The following is a 23,151-nucleotide window of genomic DNA, read 5'->3' on the forward strand; positions in this document are numbered from 1 at the left end:
TCACAACTCAGGCTAGGAACCTGCAAGTTTCAGTGCTCCTAAAGTGATGTGATCCAGAATGAAATCTACTCACTGTCCTCCCTGGTCTAAGCTCTGCAAGTTCCTGACCCAGGTTTGGGTCTGTTGTCTTGTTCCTGGTTGGGAGTTTCAGTACACTGCTGCTGGGCTCAGCCACTATTAGCCTGCTAGGAGGTTCTGTGGCTTCAGAGCAAGTGAACTGCAAGCTCCCCTCTGATCTGGGACTTCTGTCCTGGCAATTCCACTGCAGTTTATACCTGGACTCCAAGCTAGAAACAATTCTTCACTCTGCTCTTGGAATCAGAGCTTCCAGACTTTATTCCTTGTTCAATATATAGCTAGGGCCTTACTAGCAACCACTCCTCTGGGACTGCTCCCATCCTCTCTGCCCTGGATCTGTGACCCAGATCTGAGTAGTGGGCCACAGAGCTGTCAGATGACACCTATTCCTGCACCCTGCACTAATTCGGGGATCTCTTGGGATCTCTTTCCTGCCTTGGTACCCAGTCTCGCTCTCTTTTAGCCCCAGGGTGCTGAATGCTCCAAAAAGTGTGTTCCTGGCCAGACTCTGTCCCTAACATCTGCAGACCTCTCTGTCTGTCTTCCCAAGTTACCCAGGGCTGGCTGGGAAAAAAACAATGATTTGCTTTCCAAACAAATGAATTTTATGTCCCATTGTAGAAAACATCTTTTTTTTTTTCTTAATAGCAAATTTATACTGTCTTATCAAATGCAATAGCTAATTTATGCAGTACTTTATACTGATCCTCACAACAACCTTAGGTAGGGTGCTATTACAGATAAGAAAAGTTGGGCTAAGTCAGGAAAAGTTAAGGATAGCCTAGAATAACACAATTAGTTCCTGAGACAGGATTGAAAAGCAGGGCTTCCTGACTCCAAATCCAACTCTCTATCCACTGAACCACTTAGCTGCCAAATTCCAATTATATTCAGTCTAAAAGCCAATAGAATGATGTTTGTCGACAATTATGATTTCATGTGTAAACAAAAATAAATTTTGTTTCAAATATGACACTGATACTACTAACCTTTGTGCTCACAAACACATGAAAAATAGAATGAATGATAAAAAGTGGAAATAACTAGAAATTTATAATATACAAAACTGCCAAATTCATTTTCCCATTTTCAAAGGCAGTAGTTAATGGTCAAAACTGAGAAATAATCAAGCAACTTTGGATCACAGACATTTTAGCTCTACCTAAACAGCTGATTCAAAGGCTATGGAAATAACATATTGAAGTACACTGATTGCCCAAGGATGAGAAAAATTCATACTAAATAAGCCTTTTCCTTCCTATGTACACATATTTTCTTTCTGTAAGGAGGAAAGGGGAGACTGTAGTAGAATTAAGATGAACAATTATTAATTTCTTTTCCTCTCTACCTTTTTTTTGGGTGGGGGGGATTCTCTCCTAAGTCCTACACCTACTCTGGAAGAAGTGAATGCCTGGGCTCAGTCATTTGACAAGTTAATGGTCACTCCAGCGGGAAGAAATATTTTCCGGGAGTTCCTCCGAACAGAATTCAGTGAAGAAAATATGCTCTTTTGGATGGCCTGTGAGGAACTGAAAAAGGAGGCCAACAAAAGTGTTATAGAAGAGAAGGCAAGACTGATATATGAAGATTATATTTCCATTCTTTCTCCTAAAGAGGTAGGAGACAATTCCCTAGACTATTCCTATTAGTTTAACTATTTCAAAGGTGTGAATTTACTAACTTCACTCTCTAATTATTTAGGTATGTACACTTTTCTTGTTCTGACATTAGAGGTCTAATCCCATACCTCAGTACAACATTCTGGAGGATATGTCTCTGGACCTGAGTAAACTTATTTTCTCTTCCTTGCTTTCTTCCTCCCTACCTTTGTCCCTTTGTTACTCCCTTCCGCCTTTCCTTCCTTCTTTCCTTCCCTCCTTCCTTACTAATTTCCTGCCTTCCTCCCTCCCTTCCTTCCTCCCTTTCTTCCTTCCTTCTCTTTTTTCTTTTTTCCTTTCTTTCTCCTTCCCTTTCCAAAGGTCCTTGACCTCACCAAGGGACCTATGTGGTCCTTCAGACTTATAGTGCTACCCCTAAGGTTGGGGCCCATTGCAAGGGAAAAACTTTTGGACTTGTTAAAGAGATTTAAAAAAATCCACATCTCCCAGTGTACTTTACCTTCCCTCAAGCACCTAGATAGTCTTCCAGATTTATAGTATAAGCCTAGGGCTGAGAGCTTCCCCAAAAGGACAAATTATTCCTGCCATAATAGCACAGTCCACACTGAATCACAGTATCAGAAGGCTTTCCTATATCATGGCTTTGTTCTTTGTGGGTCCTCAGCTATTTGTTCTGTTGGGTCCAACAATTTAACATTATTCAAGAACTCTTCCTTTGTGTCTAGGGTTCTAAGTCTTAAAATTTCTCCACTTGGCCAAAAACTCTAGAAAGATAACACACAATATACTACAAAAATTCCAAGTGGATAAACATGGAAGAAAAATTAAACTTTTGCTTAGAGTCAGAGAGCAGAACTGAGAGCAACAGAAAGAATTCGCAAAAATGAGCAAATTTAGGTGCTGTGTAAGGAAAAAATCCCAATAACTAGAATACTCCAGAAGTTAAATGATCTACATTGGGAGGTAAGGGTTCTCTCCTTTGCTTTTGAAAAGTCAGACAGATGAAAGTTTGTCAGGTGTGTTTTAGAGGAAATTGCTGTTACCATATGGGGTGGGCAAGATAGGTTCATACAGGATCACAGAATTAGACTTGGAAAGAGCTGCAGAAATCATCAAGCACAACCCTCATCTCCATTTTGCAAATGGAAAAACTGAGGCTATGACCACAAGCCTTTATTAAGTGCTCACTACACAGTGCTGTTTCCTGGGAATACAAATACAAGAAGATAATCCCTGCCCTTAGAGACCAGGATGACACAGCTAACAGGTGTCTGAGGCAGAATTTGAACTCAAGTTTTCCTGACTAGAGGTCCATCATTGCATTCACTATATCACACTGCCTGTGTAATATTTTAAAGTTTGCAAAGCACTTTACGTTGTTTTCCTTTGATCATCACAACAACCCTGGGAGGTAGGTGCTATCATTATCCCCTTTTTTTATAGATGAGGAAACTGAGGCAAAGAGTGGTTAAGTGACTTGCCCAAGGTCAGTTAATAAGTAGTCTGAGGCAAGATTCAATCTCAGGTGCTCAGAATATCATAGATTTAGAGGTGGAAGGGGCCATGGAAGCTATCTTGTACAAAACCCTCACTTCACAGATGACAAAACTCAGGCCCAGAAATGTTAGACTACTCGCCCAAGATCACACAGGGAGGTGCCCAGGCCAGGATTTGGAGCCAGGTCTTCTGATCCTGGCAGTGTTCTTTCCGACTGTACCATGTTGCCTCTCTTAGATCTTCCTGACTCCACATTCAACCCTCTATCCACTTTGCTAACTAGCTGCCCAGCACGGGGAAGCTGAGTTCCCTTTCACTTCAGAGATGCAGGGATCTACCCCTGCCATTGGTCATTGAACTGTCTCCTGCAATGTGACTGCCTCCCCTCACTGCCACCTCTAGGACCCAGGGAACTGGAGGAAAGTGACTTCTTTTTGGCCATCTTAGCTCTGGTTCTGTTTCTGTCTGTGCCCACTTTCCTTTTAAAGGACAAGTGTAACTTAGGTGCATAATTAGCTACATATACTCAGTTGTCCTTAATATGGCATCAGTGGGTCAATTAGTTCCTAGGGCAAGGCAGTTTTATACCTAATTAAGAAGATTTCATCAGTGCTAGATCAAGGGTCTTCTCATTATCCTCATTAATTGTATGAATGAGGAGGCCACTTTGACAAGGAGATCTCAAACAAGGGCCTTGATTCCCAGGGTATATACACTTTATTATAATAATGACAATTCATATGTACATTGCATTTAAGTTTTATAAAGCACGTTTCTGTCAAACCTTTGGCATACATATTTTTATCTTTCACTTGTGTATTTATTTACCTTTTATTATCTTCATTTTTACAAATAAGGAAACGGAAGCTCAGAGGGGTTACCTAATTTATTTACTGTCACACAACTAGTAAGCATGTGAGCCAAGATTCAAATCCATGCTTTGTGATGACAAGTGCTTTCAATAATGCATCATAGTATCGTAAAATCTACAGATTTAGAAGGGACCTCAGAGGTCATGGAATCCAACTGAGAGCAGAAATGAGGATCTCCTTTGCAGCATCCTAGATAAGTGGGAAAGTCTCTGCTGGAAGATCTCTCACAAAGAGCTCATTCTCTTGCCACCCTCAGGCAGGTCTGTTAAATTCCTCCATACACTGACCTCTTCACAATATGTGTCTTTTTCTAAGCTAATTACACGTGTCTTTTTTCTAAGCTAATTACATGTGACTTTCATCCACACTGCAGCCAACCTGACTTGTTCCCAGAACATGACATTCCATTCCATGATATCTCCATCTCCCACCTCCCTGCCTTTGTACAGGTTTATCTGCCATGCCTGGAATGCTCTCCCTCCTCTTGAAACGCCTCTCTCCCTTGAAGGCTCATCTCGCATGCTACTTTTTTCAAGAAGCTCTTCCTAATTTCACCTGATCTTAGTGTCCCTCTCAAATCATTATGTAGGCACACAAATATAACACACCTATATAAATATATTATATATATATCGTATGTTACATATGTATTTGTAAATGTGGCACATGTTGTGTACACACACACACACATACATAGTTATTGTTGTAGTTCAGTTATTTTAGTCATGTCTGACTCTTTGTGACCCCATTTGGGATTTTCTTGTCAAAGATACTGGAGTGGTTTGTCATATCCTTTTCTAGCTCATTTTATAGATGAGGAATTAAGGCAAACAGGGCTAAGTGACTTGCCCTGAGTTACATAGTGAAATGTCTGAGGCTGAATTTGAACTCAGGTCTTCCTGACTGTAGACTCAGGGCTCTTACTGTGCCACCTAGCTGCCCCACCTACTTTTTACACACACACAAGACATATATATATATATATATATATATAATATGTATACTGTACTTATTTAACTAATAATATATTGCATCACTCTACTAAAATGTAATTCTTTGAGGGAAGAGATTAACAGATTAAATAACATGATCAAACCCATGGTCACAAAGTTAGAGGTCAAGACCTCTAACAGGGCCAAGTTTTCCCAACTCCAAATGTAGTGTTCTAACTACCACCTCATGCTGACTATGCCATTTCCTTTTGTGTGTTTTCTTTAAATAAAATAATAAACATTCTTTCAATTTTTCTGTCATGTCAGATATTGGGAAGGAGTTCTTCATTTTTATTCTAAAAGGGACTTGAGAATGGAAAAAGACAGTAAGATGGAGAAAGGATAAGAAATGGAACAGTTCAGAGTCTAATGTTGACATAATTTGTTTCTATTCACAGGTCAGCCTGGACTCCCGAGTGAGAGAAGTTATCAACAGAAACATGCTAGAACCATCGCAACATACATTTGATGATGCTCAACTGCAAATTTATACCTTAATGCACAGAGACTCATATCCCCGGTTTATGAACTCTGCTCTTTATAAGGACTTACTTCAGTCCTTATCTGAAAAATCCATTGAAGCATAGGATTTTCAAATGTATTTATTATTAACATTAACAAAACCAACAACAATAAACTTGTGGGCCACATCTAAGGACAAGAAATTTAGAGATGATAGTATCTTCATCTGACTAAATACTCAGGCATATTTTAATAATGGACATTGTTTCCTTTTACAGAGGGCTTTAAAACCACAAGCCAAAATGTAGTCACCAATCATTTTTCGTGATGTTTTGGAGAGACTACAGAAAATATGGCTTGTTCTTTTACAAAGATAATATTTTTATTCTTATAATTATAGCAGCATGTTCTCAAAGGCAAAGGCTACCTTTGTAGAAGGTTTCCATTCTAATTTATTTGGTACAACCATGAGAAAAAGAAAGGTCAACATTCAGACTTTTTGTATGAGCTACATGAATGGCTACTCTTATCCTTAAAAGCAAAGCTGTTCAGTAGCAATCTGCTAACGCCTGCCTTCCATTGGCACTCTCACTTTTGAATGCAGCATACATTTGTGCCATTACCACTTGGCACACAATAGATTGAAATTCACATTTTATAGTCGTCTTTTAGTAGATGTGGATTCTAATTATAAAGGTATTTCCCTTCACCTTAGGATGTAGGTATGGATATACATGTACATGTATATACAATATATGTTAGCAGTGTTCCCTTAACATGGATCAATCTCAAATGTATGGGCAAAAACTGATTGGGACACACTGCTTAGAAAACTCTTTTGTTGAAAAGAGTTACTGTTATTTTTAAATCAAGGTATGGCTAAAGAATGAATTAAGTTAATGGTGTATTCATGTTTATAAAAATGGTATCAACTGAGGTTGCTTCCATTTTTATTCTGGAAAGTGAACACAAAGTATGGGCATTTACACTCTGAAAAATAAAGCACAAGGTTTTTATCTCATTGTTTCTTTCTTTTCTCTTACATACATAAGGGAGAGAATTTGGCTGAATGAGTCTGAAATGAAATTAGGAATCTGTTCCAGTCTTACTTTTAAGTCTAGAAATAAACCCTCCAGAGCATCAGCCCTGCAGTCAAAAGGACCTGAGTCCAAATCTAGCCTCAAACACTTACTAGCAGTGTGATCTTGGGCAAGCCACTTAACCCTGATTGCCTCCCAAAATGCCAACCAAATAAACAAAAGAAAACAAAAGAAATTTATCCTACAGACCAATAATGTTGATATAGTAAATGGGAAAGATTCTTTGTTGATATGTATGGAAAATATTTGTATATCTAAAATACTATTGAAGAAAAATCTTGTCTAATTTGTAGTGAATCTGAAAGGCATTAATAGTATTCTTTTCTTTTACATGAAATGCTACAGAAACAGTGTCGTGTTGTGTAGTGGGGGTGGGAATATCGGAATCAGGAAAACCTGTGCACAAGCCCTGCCTTGGCCTCACATTGGCTGTGTGAACATGGGCAAGTAAACTAATATTTTAGTAACCCTAAATAACTCTTTAAGAAGAAGAGCTGCAAATGTGCATCAATGAACAACTTTTGCACACAGAAACTTCTCTATACAGATGAAAAAACAGATCTAGACCAAAAAAGAATATTATTATTTGAAATTGTTAAATTAGTTGGACAGAGAATGGTACTTCAGGAGCAAATGTTATGGGAATTGGCCTTCTAATAGGTGGCTTAGTTTCATACAGAAAAGAACTTCTTCCAAAGACATGGTCTGCATATGCCATTGGGAACAAAGGTATTTTGACTAACATGAACTTCAACAATATGGGAAATACAGAAAAGCTGGCATATTGGTAGTATCTTTATATATGAAGAACAGCCTATTTAAACACTTTCTGAAAGAAATCAAACCTGATCAATAGAGGAAAATAATTTTTTTCAGAAGTACTTGGCTATAAAATAGCAAGTTAGAAGGTAATGGCAAGAAAATGCAAAAGAGGAATAAATGATAATATTTATATAATGTAAATAATATATAATAATATGAAAACATGCTAAGTGAAACAATGTTATGAGTAGCTTATTTCATAGGAACATCATAAAATTGTTATAATTAAATAATGTTACAGTGGAGTTTCATGACTTTGCATTTGTTATACTCTATATAACAAATATTTCATCAATATTACTACTGTGTTATTACAACTTTATGCTGGGTATGTTTGCTTGATTCTCAGAATCAGCTTAATTATCACTTGTAATAATTCAATTATATGTGCAACAAAAGATACTTTTAGATGCCTTTCAGGGTTACTTCAGGTTAGGCAATGTTTTTTGTTCAATAGACATACCAGTAATCAGTAAGAATTCTGCATCTTGTTATAGATATCATACTAGGAAAAAAAAAGGTGAATGAATATAAATGTATATGAACACACTTAACATATAACATATAATACTTCATATGTAATAATTATTTTACTGGTTGGCCATTAGAAAAACTTTTCCTCCACAATGATGATGTATGTGCATTACAGCCATCTATAAGCTTTTGCCTTCTACACTGGGTAACATGAGATCTTTGGTACTGCTTACTTGCTAGTTCAGGGATTAAAGTTATAACTCTGGTCTCATTAGAATCTCTTTCTAACCGACAGCTCATAAACAGATAAGAGGAAAACTAAAGTTAGTGATCAGAAGAAAAGATTAGCCAATAAGAAGCCAAAAAGTTTAACTTCTTTAGCTTCCGATATCTAAATAGATGTTTTAAAGAGGTACTTAGGCATTATGGATAGTGTTCGATGTGGAATCAAGTAGACATGGGTTTGAATTCTACTTTTGACACTAGCTAGCTTTGTGACTACAGACAAATCACATAAACTCTCTGAGCCTCAGTTTCTTTATCTTTAAAATAGCCATAGTACCAACCTCACAAGACTTTTTGTAAGGCTCAAATGAAATAATCTATGCAAAATGCTTTGCAAATGTCAGCTATTATTAGTGAAGTGAAAATAAGTACCTGGTCACCATGACCACAGAAGAAAATACAAGAACTGTTCAAAAAACAGGCATAAAAAAAGCATAAATCATTATGAATGTTAGGTCAGAAAAACAGCTGAGAGGCGGCTAGGTGGCACAGTGAATAGAGCACTGGCCCTGGAGTCAGAAGGACCTGGGTTCAAATCCGGCCTCAGACACAACACAAAAATTAGCAGGGTGACCTTGGGCAAGTCACTTAACCCCAACTGCCCTCCAAAAAGCAATAAATAAAATGATAGATAGATAGATAGATAGATAGATAGATAGATAGATAGATAGATAGATAGATAAAAAGAAAAACAGCTGAATAGTTGCCAAAGGGATAGATTCAAAAAGATTAGAGGGCTTTTGAAAGTATGTGTGCTTATTTAGTACCCCCTTCAGATTTTCAAAAATCATATCAGTATTTCCATGTAGTGTAACTTCATCATTCAATTGAAATTGTTCTCTGCATTTACCAATAACTTCTTAATTACCAAATCTCAGGGCTTTTCCTTACTCCTCACCTTTCTTGACCTCTCTGCAGCATTTGGCATTGTTGAATACTTTCTCCTCCTGGCTACACTCTCTTTTCTGAGCTTTTCTGAGAGTCACTTGACTCTCTCCCTCCCATGTGTGACTACTTCTCCTCGGAATCCTTTGCTAGATCTTCATCCACATCACACCCACTAACTGTGCATATTGCCTAAGGCTTTGTCCTGGGTCCTCTTCTCTCTACACTTCCTTACTTGGCGATCTCTCACCATCTCCTATGGTTCCATTATCACCTACGCAGTTGAGTCCCTGCTCTATATATGTAGACCAGTCTCCTAAGCCCAAGTCTTGCATCAACAACTGCTTATTGGACATTTCAAATGGGATGCCCCATAGGTCTATCAAACTCAGTATGTCCAAAACAGCAGTCATCATCTTTCCCCTCAAACCCACCCCTCTACCAAACTCTCCTGTTATTATCAAGGGTACCATTCTACCATTTACCCAGATTCCAAACAGCACAGGTATCTTCAACTCTTCATTCCACCTTATATATCCAAATGCTATTTTTCTCTACATCATTTCTTACATATTGTCCCCTTCTCTCCACTCACATAACCGCCATAGTGCAGGCCTTCATCTCCTTTCACGCACACTACTGTTAACAGCCTCCTAACTGGTTTTCCTGCCTCAAGTCTCTCCTCACTGAAAGACATCCTCCATTCAGTCCTTTCAGAAGTAATTTTCCTAAAAGCACAGGTCTCACCATGACACTCCCCTGCTCAATAAACTCATGTGGCCCTCTACTATCACTAGGATCAAACATAAAGTCCTTTTGGCATTTAAACTCTTCATGACTTGGCCTCTTTCTATCTTTCCAGTCTTCTTCCATGCTATTCCTCTCCATGCACCTTATGGTCCATCCATATTGGCCTACTTAGTGATCCTCTCTCTCCATCTCCAGGCCTTTGCACTGGCTGTCCCCAATGCCTGGAATGTTCTCCCTCTTTACCTCTGCCTCTTAGGTATCCTGGCTTTCTTCAAGAAGCTAAATGAGAACTAGGGTAGATTATCTTGTATATTAAAAATATATTTATACAAAAATATAGTCAACTAGCTTTCTGGTAAGGAAAGTTAATTAAACTTCCAAATCATTTCTAGAGGTAGTATTCATAATGGGTGATAGGGAATGCTAATATGGAATTTGAAAAGATTATTGGACAACAATTATTGGATAACAATATGCCACCATTTTTTCTCATGAAGTGTTCAAAGGAATTTAGATCTTGCCCACTAATGGGACATATTTAAGCTGTCTAGTGTATCATATATGAAATTTGTGTTCCTAACTTTGTAGGTGATGCCATTAAGAAAAAAAAAAATAAACTCTCCCTGGTGTCAAGGGAGAGGATATGGAACATGCTAAGTCATCTGTGGCACAGTCACCTGTGCTTTAATTTTCCATCCACAAGAGCCATAAACAAGCTAAAGTGTAAGAGTACACAGATGGGTTTTAAAAATGATTTAATAAAAAATAATAACGCTGTTACGTCCCTTTGCAACACTGGGAGAAATCTCCAGAGATCATCTAGCTCATTACCCTGCTCCCTGTTAACCACAATCAACAAATAGGAAAGGCTCTTTTCTATGCTTCAAGAGCTTCAGGCAAGGAGGTTCCTTATTTTTCCTTAGCAATCTGAATTATCTGCTTCAGATATCACACTTGAAATTTCACTTTCCATAAAAATTCAAAGAAACACGTGACAACAAACTACAGAGCCTAAGTCACTCAATGTGCTTCCTTTGTTAAAAAGGACTAAGCAGGGGGCAGCTAGGTGGTGCAGTGAGTAAGGCACCAGCCTCGGAGTCAGGAGAACCTGAGTTCAGTTCTGGCCTCAGACACTTCACACACACACACAAAACTAGCCGTGTAACCTTGGGCAAGTTACTTAACCCCAGTTGCCCTCCAAAAGGCAAAAAAAAAAAAAAAAGGGACTAAGCAAGGGACAGCTAGGTAGTGCAGAAGATAGAGCACTGGCAGTAGAGTCAGGAGGGACCCAAGTTCAAATTCCATCTCAGACATTTTAGCTGTGTGACTTTGGGCAAGTCGCTTAACCTCAAATTGCCTCCAAGAAAAGGAAAAAAAAAAAGGACTGAGCAAGACAAAAGAGACCTTAGAAATATTAAAGTCAATATCCTCATTTTACAACAAGGAAACAGAAAATATATCTTCAATCTTCACAATGCCTTAAGAACATATAAAGTGCAGCAGTGAGTCACTCACATTTCCCCTAGTACAATAAGGCAGTTCCCAAGAGACAAACATCTTAACCACACAAATAATTTACTTTTCCAAGAAGGGTGAGGCGAAGACTGGTGTTCACAACCCTCCCACCCCAATGCCAGCCCTATGTAAAGAGGTGAGGGGAGAGTGTACACATACATACCCCATTTATTGGCACCATACTTTGGATAGTTTGGTGGATTTGGGATTTCATCTATGGGGGCACTCCCTCCACCAATGCAAATCACAATCTGTACAATTTATATATAGGATCTGTGAAAGATTTGTGAAGGCTAAGATTCAAAGACTAAAATCTGTAGAACATATCAATGCTCAAATCCCATTTTGTCTGTACCCTGAATTTTGGTCCCCAAGTTATACAAAACTTACAGGTACACTGATGAAACAGATGGCAGGTACATGAGCTACTGATTATTCTCCCAAAGGTATAAAAGCAAATGACAAAATTCTAGGGGAGACCAAAGGAGAAAATTCTAGACCAGCACATCTAAGATTCTTGCTACTGATGTTTGTCCTTCGTTCTCAAAGAGGACCAGTGACATCAAGAGGACAATGTCTCGAACTGGATTTAAGTGAAGCAGGGCTGTGCAAAGTCATCAGCCTCACTTTCTCCTCTGGAGTCATCTGGGTCCAGTGGCCAGATATAGATCAGGATGACTGGAGATGGCCTAGCATGCAGTGGGAAACCATGGCTTTTCCAAACCAAGGTCTTTCTCATGTCTCAATTGGTCTGTGGCAATACCTATTTAGTGATTTAAGGCAAGGCTATTGTTTATCCTTCATTCTCGAAGAGAACCATGACATCAGGAAGGTGATGCCATGACATGCAAGTGAGTTGGATTTAAGTGAGGGAGGGCTGTGCAAAGTCACCAGCCTCACTTTCTCCTCTGAAGTCATCTGGGTCCAGTGGCAAGATATAGATCAGAATGACTGGGGGCCTTGGCCTTTTTAAGCTAAGATCTTTCCCAGGTCTCAGTTCATCTGAGGTAATGCCCACTCAGTGATTAAGGCTAGGTAAATGAACCAGAGAATAGCCTCCATTACCAAGTCCTTAACTAGACTTTGGCCTGTTGAGTTGCATGAAATCCTATCAGTAAATGCAATCGTTATGCTTTTAGAACATATATTTACTACAAACCTGTAACAACTTCTAGATAGAACAAATTTCTTGATAGATAAATATCATGCCCAGAACTGCTTTAGATATGCAGTACAGCAGCATACAAACTGGGGTTCTTTTTCGCATTAATTGGCCCTTTATATTGGTCCATTTGATGTACTTACAGGGCAATATCTCTTCCAGAATTTTTCCACAAACTTTGCTTCATATCTGATATGATCTGCATTGGAAGAACATGAAATGGCTACATTTTTAGAAAGTATCAAATTGTCTGGGATGCAGAAGATTTTGAGGCAAGTAAGAGCTGGTCCCATAGCTTTCAGTTGGGTGGTAGATATATTCTATGTACATGGTCATTTTACACAACCCAACATGTATCAAACATTGCATGTTCAAATTTGTCACCAGTAGAAGTGGAAGAGTGCTTTTTTCACCTGGTTCTTAACTATATGCCCTAACAAGGTATCATGATAAGCCCAAACAATTTAACCCTAGCATTATGAGGTCACCATTGCCTATTGAAATATCACAACCTCACTTTGCAGCAGCCTTTCAATATGGCTGTACAAACTCCTAATGAAAAGATTATTGCTGTCATTTAGCCCTCCACAGAATCATGTAAGTTTATGCTTGAGAACAATGCATCTGCCAAGGTATTCTTAATTCCTTGTACATGAATTAATTATAATTTTTAAAATTGAAAATAGAAGAGATTGTTATTGACAATTCCTGAATAGGACATATCAAATTTTTATTGTCAGTCAGTAGACAAACATTGATTAAGCACCTGCTATGTGCCCTGGCCCTTGTTTTTTAGGCCAAAGCCTTTTTAGCCACTGAACAGGCCTCTTTAAGAAGTCAGTCAATCAAGGGATGGCCCCTTTAATTAGAAAAAACAAAGGGGGAGGAGTCAAGATGGCAGAGTAGAAGTAGGACATCCTCAGGGCTCAGGCTTCCACCTTCCCCAATCTATGTAAAAAGGGGACTCTGAACAAACTTTGGAGCTGCAGAACCCACAAAGTGACACAGAGAAGCTAACCTCCCGCTGAGGACAGCCCAGCAGGCAGGCAGGAATCCAGCGCAGTGCTCTGGGAGCCAAGCCCAGCCCCATGCCGAGGCTTTAGCCCCTGGGCAGACCTGACCAGCCCAGCAGGAGGGACTCCAGATCAGCAGCAGCTGTGGCCGTTTCCAGATATATCAACACAAAGATGCGAAGGACAAAGTTGAGAGATCAGTGCAGTCTGGACTTTGGGACCCAGTAAGTGGGAGTGTGTGGTTTTTTTTTTTTTAAAGCAATCATGGTTAAGTAACTTGCTCAAGGTTACACGGCCAGGGGTTTCTGGGTGGGTGCTAAGTGTCTGAGCCAGGATTCGATCCCCAGGTCATCCCAACACTGGAGCCTGTGCTGTTACTCACTGTGCTACCTGGCCACCCAGAGTGCATCAGCTTTTGCCCCCAGGGTGAGAAGCTGCTGACACACCCAGCACAGCCAGCCAGCACCATGTGGCAGTTTCAGCTCCTGGCCTGCAGAGTGCAGGGGAACCAAGCACCAGTCCGAGGGGTAATCGCTCTTGCTTTAACCTTCTTGGATCTGGATTGCAGTCTAGGGTGGAGGTCCTGGGGTTCGTGACCAACTTGCCAGAGCCTGTGGAGGCCTCAGAGAGGCCACCCATCTAATACCTCTGGCACCTGAGAAAACCCCAGAATTTGGGATGAAAGCTCCCCTGTCTGGTGGCAGAGTCCCACTGTGGCAAAAAGCCCAGGGGTCACATGACTGAGGGGCGACATGACCAGGCAAAGGAAGCAAAGCAAACAGAAGAATCCAACATTAGACTCCTATGTTTGGGGAAAAAAAAGGAACAAAGCATGGAACAGGAGGAAGACAGTAAAGCCAGAATTCCTGCACCAAAAGCTGCAAAGGAAAATACAAGCTGGTTACAGGCTATAGAGGACCTTAAGAAGCAGATAAGAGAAATGGAGGAAATGAGAACAATGCAAGAAAATTACGAAATAAGAGTCAACAGCCTGACTGCGGAAAATAACAACTTAAAAAATAGACTAACTCAAATGGCAAAAGAGGCTCAAAAAGGCAATGAGGAGAGGAATGCCTTAAAAAGCCAAATTTGCCAGATGGAAAAAGAAGCTCAAAAGCTCAATGAGGAGAATCATTCCCTCAGATTTAGAATGAAGCAAAGGGAAGCTAGTGACTTTATGAGAAATCAAGATGATGTTAAACAGATCCAAACAAATGAAAGAATAGAAAGCAATGTGAAATATCTCATGGGAAAAACCACTGACCTGGAAAATAGATCCAGGAGAGATAATTTAAAACTTATTGGACTACCTGAAAGCCATGATCAAAGAAAGGACCTAGAAATCATCCTCCAAGAAATTCTCAAGGAAAACTGCCCTGATGTTTTAGAACCAGAGGGCAAAACAGAGGTTGAAAGAATCCACTGATCACCTCCTGAAAAAGATTCCAAAAAGACAACTCCTAGGAATATTATAGCCAGGTTCTGGAATTCCCAGACCAAGGAGAGAATATTACAAGCATCCAGGAAGAAATAATTTGAATACGGTGGAAACAAAATCAGGATAACACAGGATCTGGCAGCTTTTACACTGAGGGATGGAAGGGCCTGGAACATGATATTCTGGAGGGCAGAGGAGCTGGGATTAAAACCAAGAATCACCTACCCAGCAAAACAGAGTATCATGTTTCAGGGGAAAATATGGTCATTCAGTGGAATAGAGGACTTTCAAGCATTCTTAATGAAAAAACCAGAGTTGAATAGAAAATTTGACATTCAGGTACAAGAAGCAAGGGAAGCTTGAGAAGGTAAAACAGGGAAAAGAAATCATAAGCCACTGATCAAAGTTGAACTATTAAAATTCCTACATGGAAAAATGTAATTGTAACTGATGAAACTTTTCTCAGTATGAAAATAGTTGAAGGGAATAGAAATATATATATATGTATATATATATACACATATATGTATATGTCTATATTGGAGGGTATATTGGCATATGAATACATATGTGAATGTGTGTATATATGTTTACAAGTATACATACATAGAGGGCACAGGACCAAGTTAATAGGAAGGGATGATACTTAAAAGGTGAAATTAAGAGGTGAGAGAGGAATATAATGAGAGGAGATGGGGAGAGACAGAATGGGGTAAACTCTCATATAGAAGAGGCAAGGGAAAATGGTTACAATGAAGGGGAAGAATAGGAAGGCAAAAGGGAATGGGTAAATCTTATTCTCATTGAATTTGGCTCGGGGAGGAATTGACATATACACTAAATAGGGTATCTCACCCTACAGGAGAATAGGGGGCAAGGGGATGAGAGGGGGGATGATGGAAGGGAGGGCAGTCTGGGGGGCAGGGAAGTTGGAAGCACTCGCTTTTGAAAAGGGACGGGATCAAAATAGAGAATAGAACAAGTGGGTTGTGGGATAGGAAGGAAGGAAATGTAGTCAGTCTTTTACAATATATCTTCTATGTTAATGTTTTGAATTAGCTACACATGTACAACCTATACAGAACTGCTTATCTTCCCAATAAGGATGGGTGACAAGGGAAGAAGGGAATGAATCTGGAATTCAAAGTTTTAAAATCAAATGTTTAAAATTTTATATATATACACACTATTATTGATACTATTTTACATGTAACTGGGAAAAAAGATATACAGGCACTGGGGCATAGAGATCCACCATGCCCTACTGGAAAAGTCTAAGGGGGTATGGGAGAAGATATGGGAGAGAGCAGATTGGAGGAGGGGATATCCTGTGGGACTGCTATTTTGGGGTGGTGGGTAGGGGGAAAATGGGGAGAAAATGTGTAACTCAAAATCTGGCAGAAATTAATAATGTAAATCAGAAAAAAAAGAAAAAAAATCAAGCTGGGAGGGGAAGACCCTCAGGCTTGCTGTTCCCAAGAGACACAGTTACCCTAGACCTTTACTCTAAGCCAGGAGGGCCCAAAATACAGCCATTAAGTGGAGCTTGGGCAGGGACCTATTGTGGCCCAAACTATGAGCTTCAGAGTGAACAGCATTGTTTAAGGGTTTTGAAAGTTTGGAATCCAGTCAGTAAATCCCAAGTTAAGTGGAGAGGGAGAGGGAGAAGAGAGAGGGAGGAGGGAATGAGGGAGAGGATGAGTTGAATTACCTAACTAGCAGGGTGCCCATTCAGGCACCTTGGTCTACTCACAGGTTGGGTTTGTCCTTTGTTTTCGAAGGGCACCATGGCATCAAGGAAATGATGACATAATTTGACTGCAAGTTATCCTGATAAGTATCTGGTCACTGGATCCAGATGGCTCTGGAGGAGAAAGTGACCTTGCACAGCCCTCCCTCACTCAAATCAAAGTCAACTGCAAGTCACCTCAGCATTTCCTAGATGCCAAGGTCTCCTTAGAAAACAGGACAAACATAGCTATAGTCCAGGCCCTATGCTAAGTGGAAATACATAGAGAAGCAAGGCAGTCCCTGCCCTCAGGGAGCTCACTATCTAAATGGGGAAGATAACACAGAAAATAATCTGAAATGTGAAAGTGAGGGGAGGGGAGAAGTTTGGTGAAGAAGTCCTGTAGCCAATCGGGAAAGGAAGATGAGGTGTTTACCACCCTAAGCCTCCTCCTTAAATGAAAGATCTGGGAAGAGGTCTCCAATGTCCACCCAAGGGGCACGGGGCACTAAGGAAGTATAAGTTTCAGAGTTGCTGTGATCTGGCAGGAACATGAGTTTCTAGACACAATGAGGAGGTCCAGGTGAGAAGCCAGTTCAAGAAATCACCTTCTTGATGAAACTGGTACTCCTCGAGAATGAAGGACAAAAACCACAAGGATCTTAGATGTGTTGGTCTAGACTTTTCTCCTTTGGTCTCCTTCAGAATTTTTTCATTAGCTTTTATATTTATACCTTTAGAATAATAGTCAGTAACTCATGTACCTGTCATCTGTTTGACCAGTGTACATTTAAGCTGTGACGACCATTAGTGGGCATCCATTCTCCTCCCAATAATGCTACCTCATCTGTAGGAATGTCTTAATTGCCAATAAATACCCACATAGATCTTTGTTGTTGTTAAGGGTTAATTGATGTGAGTAGTAGACAATAAGTAGCCCCACAAACTCCAAGTTTAAATCTTTCTTTTCCTTTGCATTTCCTCTTCACATAAAAGCTGCTCCAAGGACATATATTGATTCACTTCCATAAAAACTTTAGGGTTGGAATACCATGAATGCGGAACCATCAAAAATATCTTTTTCAAGGTCTGACAAACTATAGTGTTCCTAGATGTGGAAAACTAGGATTATAAACTATGTCATGAAAAGATCAGAGAGGGACATTTAGCCTAGAGAAAACTGAGGTGTGGGAGGGGTGGACTATAATAGCTGTCTTAAAGTATTTGAAGGACTGTCACAAGAAAATAGGATTGCATTTGTTTAGTTCAGTCCCAGAGAGCAAAACTTAAAGCTAGGGGTAAAAGCTGGAGACAGACAAGTCAAGGCTTGATGTAAAGAAAACCTGCCTCCCAGTGAAAGTTCTCCAGAAACAATACTTCTGGATACTGCTCTATGAGGCAGGGTTTCCTACTGAATAGAGATCTCCTGGCAAAGGTTGGGTGATCACTTGTCAGGTACATTGCAAGCTGGTCTCTCATTCATGTTTAGGTTAGACTAGAGTTCCTGAGGATCCTTTCAAATATTTGATTCTATGGTACTGACAAAGAAAATTTGGCAGGGGCATAATTGGGTCTTCAAATATTTGGAGTGTTCTCATATGGAAGGATTTCATATTTTGATTGACCACATAATGAACAGAAGGTACAGGAAGACAGATTTCAACTCAATATAAAGAAAAATTTCCTAACAATTAGATCTGTCAAAATAGAAAGGATTGGATCATAATGGGATAAATTCTTTGTCAGAGTTCTTCATGCAAAAACTGGATAGCCATTTGTTTATGATGCTGTAGCAGACATGCATGCATCAAGTATTGACCTCTAAGATGCTATATTTTTATTACTGTAGTGAGTTTTATAAATTAGTAAAATTTAAAACATTTCAGTGACTTGCTCTCACCAAAAAATGACTTCCAGACAAAAGAGCTGATGAACTCAGTGAATACTGAGGCATATTTTCCTTCTTTCTTTTTTTCCCTTTCTTTGTCTCTTTTTTTATGGGGGAGGGAGATATGGTCAATGTGGGAGTTTGTGTTACATGACTATATATATTATAATGGCTTTTGTTCTTCCTGCTTTATCAACAATTGGGAAGGGGAGAGTCAAAGAGAGAGAATTTCGAACAAGAAATAAAAATTAAAATCTTTAAAAAGGACACGTGTAGTCCCGATTTTAGAATAGTTTCCCCTGTAAGGTTTGAAGACTTCAACATCCAAGAGTCCAGAATCCTGTTCTATTTTAGTTGGTGTGCCAAGAAACAAAAAATACTTAATTCCAGATTTTAAAGGTTTGCTAGTATGGGAAATCTCATTAAAGTGCTAACCAGAGAGAAACCACAATATAGGATATTTTTTTCTTGCACTTTGAAAGTACCTCAATGTGGGGAGTGTTCTTAAAGTTTTGACATACCGTACATAGACCTCGAACAACAGTCAAACCTTTTCCTTTATTTTGAAAATTCACAGCCTAAAAAATTTAGACAAGAAAATTTATAATCAAGTGAATATAGGATTAAAAAATGAAAATGGGGGCGGCTAGGTGGCAGAGTGAATAGAGCACCAGCTCTAGAGTCAAGAGGACCTGAGTTCAAATCCAGCCTGATACTTAACACAAAAGCCAGGTGACCTTGGGCAAGTTACTTAACCCCAACTACCCTACCCTCCCCACTCCAAAAAGCCAAAAAGAAAATGAGGATGGTATCTCCTGGATGGTTTTGGTCATACAGAGGAGTTGGTCATAAAACACAAAATGCAATACAGTACCCAGCTAATAAGTTCAGGTGAAGTAAAACCACTAAAGAAATTTTATGAATTTTCTTGGTTACAGGCAGCATTGAGACATTTTCTGGGAGCCTTCACAAGTATCCTATATGCTCCAACATTGCATCTAGGGTAAGACAGGTAACAAAGTTGATAAGGAACCAGGCATGGAGTCAGGAAGACCTGAATTCAGATCCAGCCTCAGATATTTACTAGTTATGTGACCCTAGATAGTACATCAGGCATGGAGTCAGGAAGACCTGAGTCCAAATCTAGCTTCAGATGTTTAACTGAGTGACTTTGGGCAAGTCCCTTAATTTTCTGTCTCAGTTTCCTTAATTATAAAATGGGGATGGATAATGGATAATACCTCACAGGGTTGTTGGGAGGATCAAATGATAGAAGGCATTTAATAAATGCTTCTTCCTTCTCTACCCTATAGAGTCAAAACTAAAACAGGAATATAGCAGATTTACACATTAAAACCAGTATCATTCTGAAAGTAATGGCAGATCTCATTATATTCTATGATCACATAAATACAACATAAATCCAATGGGAGCATTTGCCAAAACTTCAAAAATTAATACAAAAGATTTAATCAAAGATCTAAAGGATCAGGTACCTAGTAGTGTAAAGGTCCTTTTGAATGTTCTAATCACAATACAAAACATTTGAATAATGAAAAACCTTTCAAGCTAATTAAATCTAAACTTCACTGATACCTGCTGTAGAAAAAAAATCAGCTCAAGAGGTTACTTACATCAAATGCAGATGCTTCAGAAAAGTTTTAAAGTACAGGTCTTATCAATAAATTAAAAATTCAAAAATTCTCAATCAGTTCAGTATTTATACGTAAATTACTGAGACTCTCACTGGGGACAAAAACAGAAGTAAAAAAAAAAAAAAAAACAGTCCCTGATCCTCAGTGGGGGAGCTTAATATTCTAATAGGGAAAACAATGCCAAAAAGGGAACAGATAAAAGCAAAGGTGATAGTATGCTTATCAAATTGATGATATAATGCTAGGACAGCTCCAAAAAGATCTGGAGAACCTAGAATGCATTGAACCTAACTTTGCTTATGTTCTAAAGATTATCTGCACAAATACTGAAAGGCAGAAGCAAATAAATTTGTTTTTAAAAGATCCAAAGGTTTTAATTGAACTGCAGGCTCAATGTGTGCCAATAACACAAGAGGAAAAAAAACCTAATGTGTATCATAGTCTTCACTAAAAGAAGGTTCATGTTCAGAATGAAGGAGGTGATAATCTTACATCTGGAACTGTATTCATTCTGAGCACCGTGTTTTAGAAGGAACAAGAACAAAGTGGAATGCTTGAGGAGAGCAACTCGGACAGGAAAAGGGCTAGAGACTACACCATCAGAGTCCAGATAGGACTTAGAGCAGACATGACAACTAAGTTCAAGTATTTAAAGCCTTGCCACGTGGAAGAAGGATTATTTGTACTATTTGGATTCAGAGGCATAACTAGAGGGTCTAACTAAAAGTAATGAGCAATAAATTGCAGAAAGGTAGAATTAAGAAACCAAACTGAAACTGTCCAAAAGTGGCAAAAGCTATTTCAGAGGGTAATAGGTTCCCTCTAACTATAGGAGGTCTTCAAAAGAGGGGGGACTGGATAACCACTTATCAATTATTTTGTAGTAAGGAATCTGTTCCCGTACAAGTAATTCCAAGGTGCCTCCCAATTCTGAAATTTTATGAAAACATCTACATTTTTGGAGGGTTGTTGAGGGGAGAGAATAGCATAAACAGAAGAAATTCAGGAGCCTAGAAAAACAAATCTTTCATGAATTATTTGTCTAATAATCCTCTCATTAATCACCTTGCCATAAACACACCTTTTTGTTATATTTATACATCTGGCCTATGTGTATTTTTTATGTCTGGCTACATGGGAGCTGCTTTACATTGTACAGTTCCTAGGCTAGAGGCCTTGTCTAGTATGACATATATAAATCTATATATAAACAAGCACTTAATCATACTAAATAGATTAGACACCTAAAAGGTTGGCATTGAGTTGATAATCTAATTTGTGAGTAATTCATCGGTAATTAGTTCTGGATAAGATAAAGAAAAGTTTATACCTACCTAACCTACAGGTTCCTAAGATTCCTTAAGTTTTCTCTTTTTAAATTTGTCATTAGTATTCCTAAATAGGCTACAAGGTGAGAAAGTTTGTAGCTTTTTTTTTTTTTGAGTTCTTAAAAAAGAAGGCAGGAAAGACATTTCATATTTGCTCTCTAAACAAAAAGAAATGTATGTTAAAAATCTTTTGGATGGGGCAGCTAGGTGGTGCAGTGAGTAAGAGCGCTGGCCCCAGAGTCGGGAGGACCCAGGATCAGTTCTGGCCTCAGAGACTTAACACCCAAACAAAAAAACTGGCTGTGTGACCTCGGGCAAGTTACTTAACCCCAACTGCTTTAAAAAAAAAATCTTTTGAAACAGTTTTTTAGCTTCTCTGTTAAAATAAAAAAAAATTTCAAATGAAATCATTTGTCTGCATGTCTCAAAACCCATTGTGCTGCTCCCTATACTGGCTATGCTATCTATAGGAGAGCACCGTTTTGTTGGATTCCCTGATCTTTGAACTCCAGGAGTAGAAAATTCATTACTCCTCTAAGAGACTGGAATCATTCAAGTGGAACAATAGCTGACTTTGAGAATGCTACTTTTCTTTCTATGTGAGAGGAAGAATCAAGGATTCTCAGAAGAGGATGTGTTAAGAGTTACTCTGGCTTTTTTACATAACAGACTGAGAACACTGAAAGGATCCTAAAGACAGTCCTTGGGATATAGCTATGGAAGGAGCTCTGGTCCAACCCAGGAAACAATCAGAAGTCAGAGACGGATTATCATTACTGTCAAGCACCTAGGTCAGAGCAAGTTTTGCCACTTGGTATTACTATAGAACATAAAAACTTTTCAGGACACTTGCAGCCATAAGGAGCTAAATACTCCCAACAATCACCAAAACTTGCACAAAAAAAATCTGACTATATGCAGAGCTAAGTATTTTCCTATGCTAAATTAGTCTACACTGAATAGCCTTCTCCAAACACATCTCTTTTCTTAACTTTACATCACTTTATTGAGTTTTCATCATAACAGTTCTAGTTATGAACTTGTCAGTAACTCTTTTACTTACTGTGTAAGAAGTACCTTTAAGATCAATCCTGTGCTTACACTTCTATTGCCTTGGGGCTCTGACTCAAATCATAGCTTTCATTAGCAACTCCATGCCAATAACACTATCGAAAAGCAGTCTTTTTTTTCCTGCTTTTTTGGAGGGGGTAGGCTGGGCAATTGGGGTTAAGTGACTTGCCTAAGGTCACACAGCTAGTGTTAAATGTCTGAGGTCGAATTTGAATTCAGGTCCTCCTGACTACAGGGCCAGTGCTCTATTCACTGTGCCACCTAGCAGCCCCTAAGCATTATTTCTTAATGAGATGTTTTGTTTAACTCCTCTTGAATGGATAATTTTCTGGGGCTAATATGAATGAAAATAAAGGTCCTGATTAAAAATATCTTTCTTGAGATCACAATTTAAGTCTATTTTTAGAAGCAATTTCTATTTAAATCTTCAAATTAGAATATGTTGGGCTTCTTAAAGAAAAAAAAGACTATACGAATACAGCTACTGAATTTGGAATTTTTATTCTACTACATCTT

At 38.9% G+C, this 23,151-nt stretch overlaps 1 protein-coding gene across 1 annotated transcript in view; it reads left to right on the forward strand.

The window, feature by feature from the left end:
- The window catches only part of RGS20 (regulator of G protein signaling 20), a 79,132-nt gene extending 72,596 nt beyond the window's left edge, over positions 1 to 6,536 (forward strand). Inside the window, exons 4-5 of the mRNA XM_069099942.1 lie at positions 1,460 to 1,694; positions 5,457 to 6,536. Of these exons, the coding sequence (XP_068956043.1) occupies positions 1,460 to 1,694; positions 5,457 to 5,645 (424 nt within the window). The 3' untranslated portion in view covers positions 5,646 to 6,536. The remainder of the gene's footprint in view (positions 1 to 1,459; positions 1,695 to 5,456) is intronic.
- Positions 6,537 to 23,151: the final 16,615 nt, after the last annotated feature.

Source organism: Petaurus breviceps, unplaced genomic scaffold, assembly GCF_028583685.1.
Source record: "Petaurus breviceps papuanus isolate PSGF00001 unplaced genomic scaffold, PetGlider_PUasm1.0 38, whole genome shotgun sequence".
NCBI lineage: Eukaryota > Metazoa > Chordata > Mammalia > Diprotodontia > Petauridae > Petaurus > Petaurus breviceps.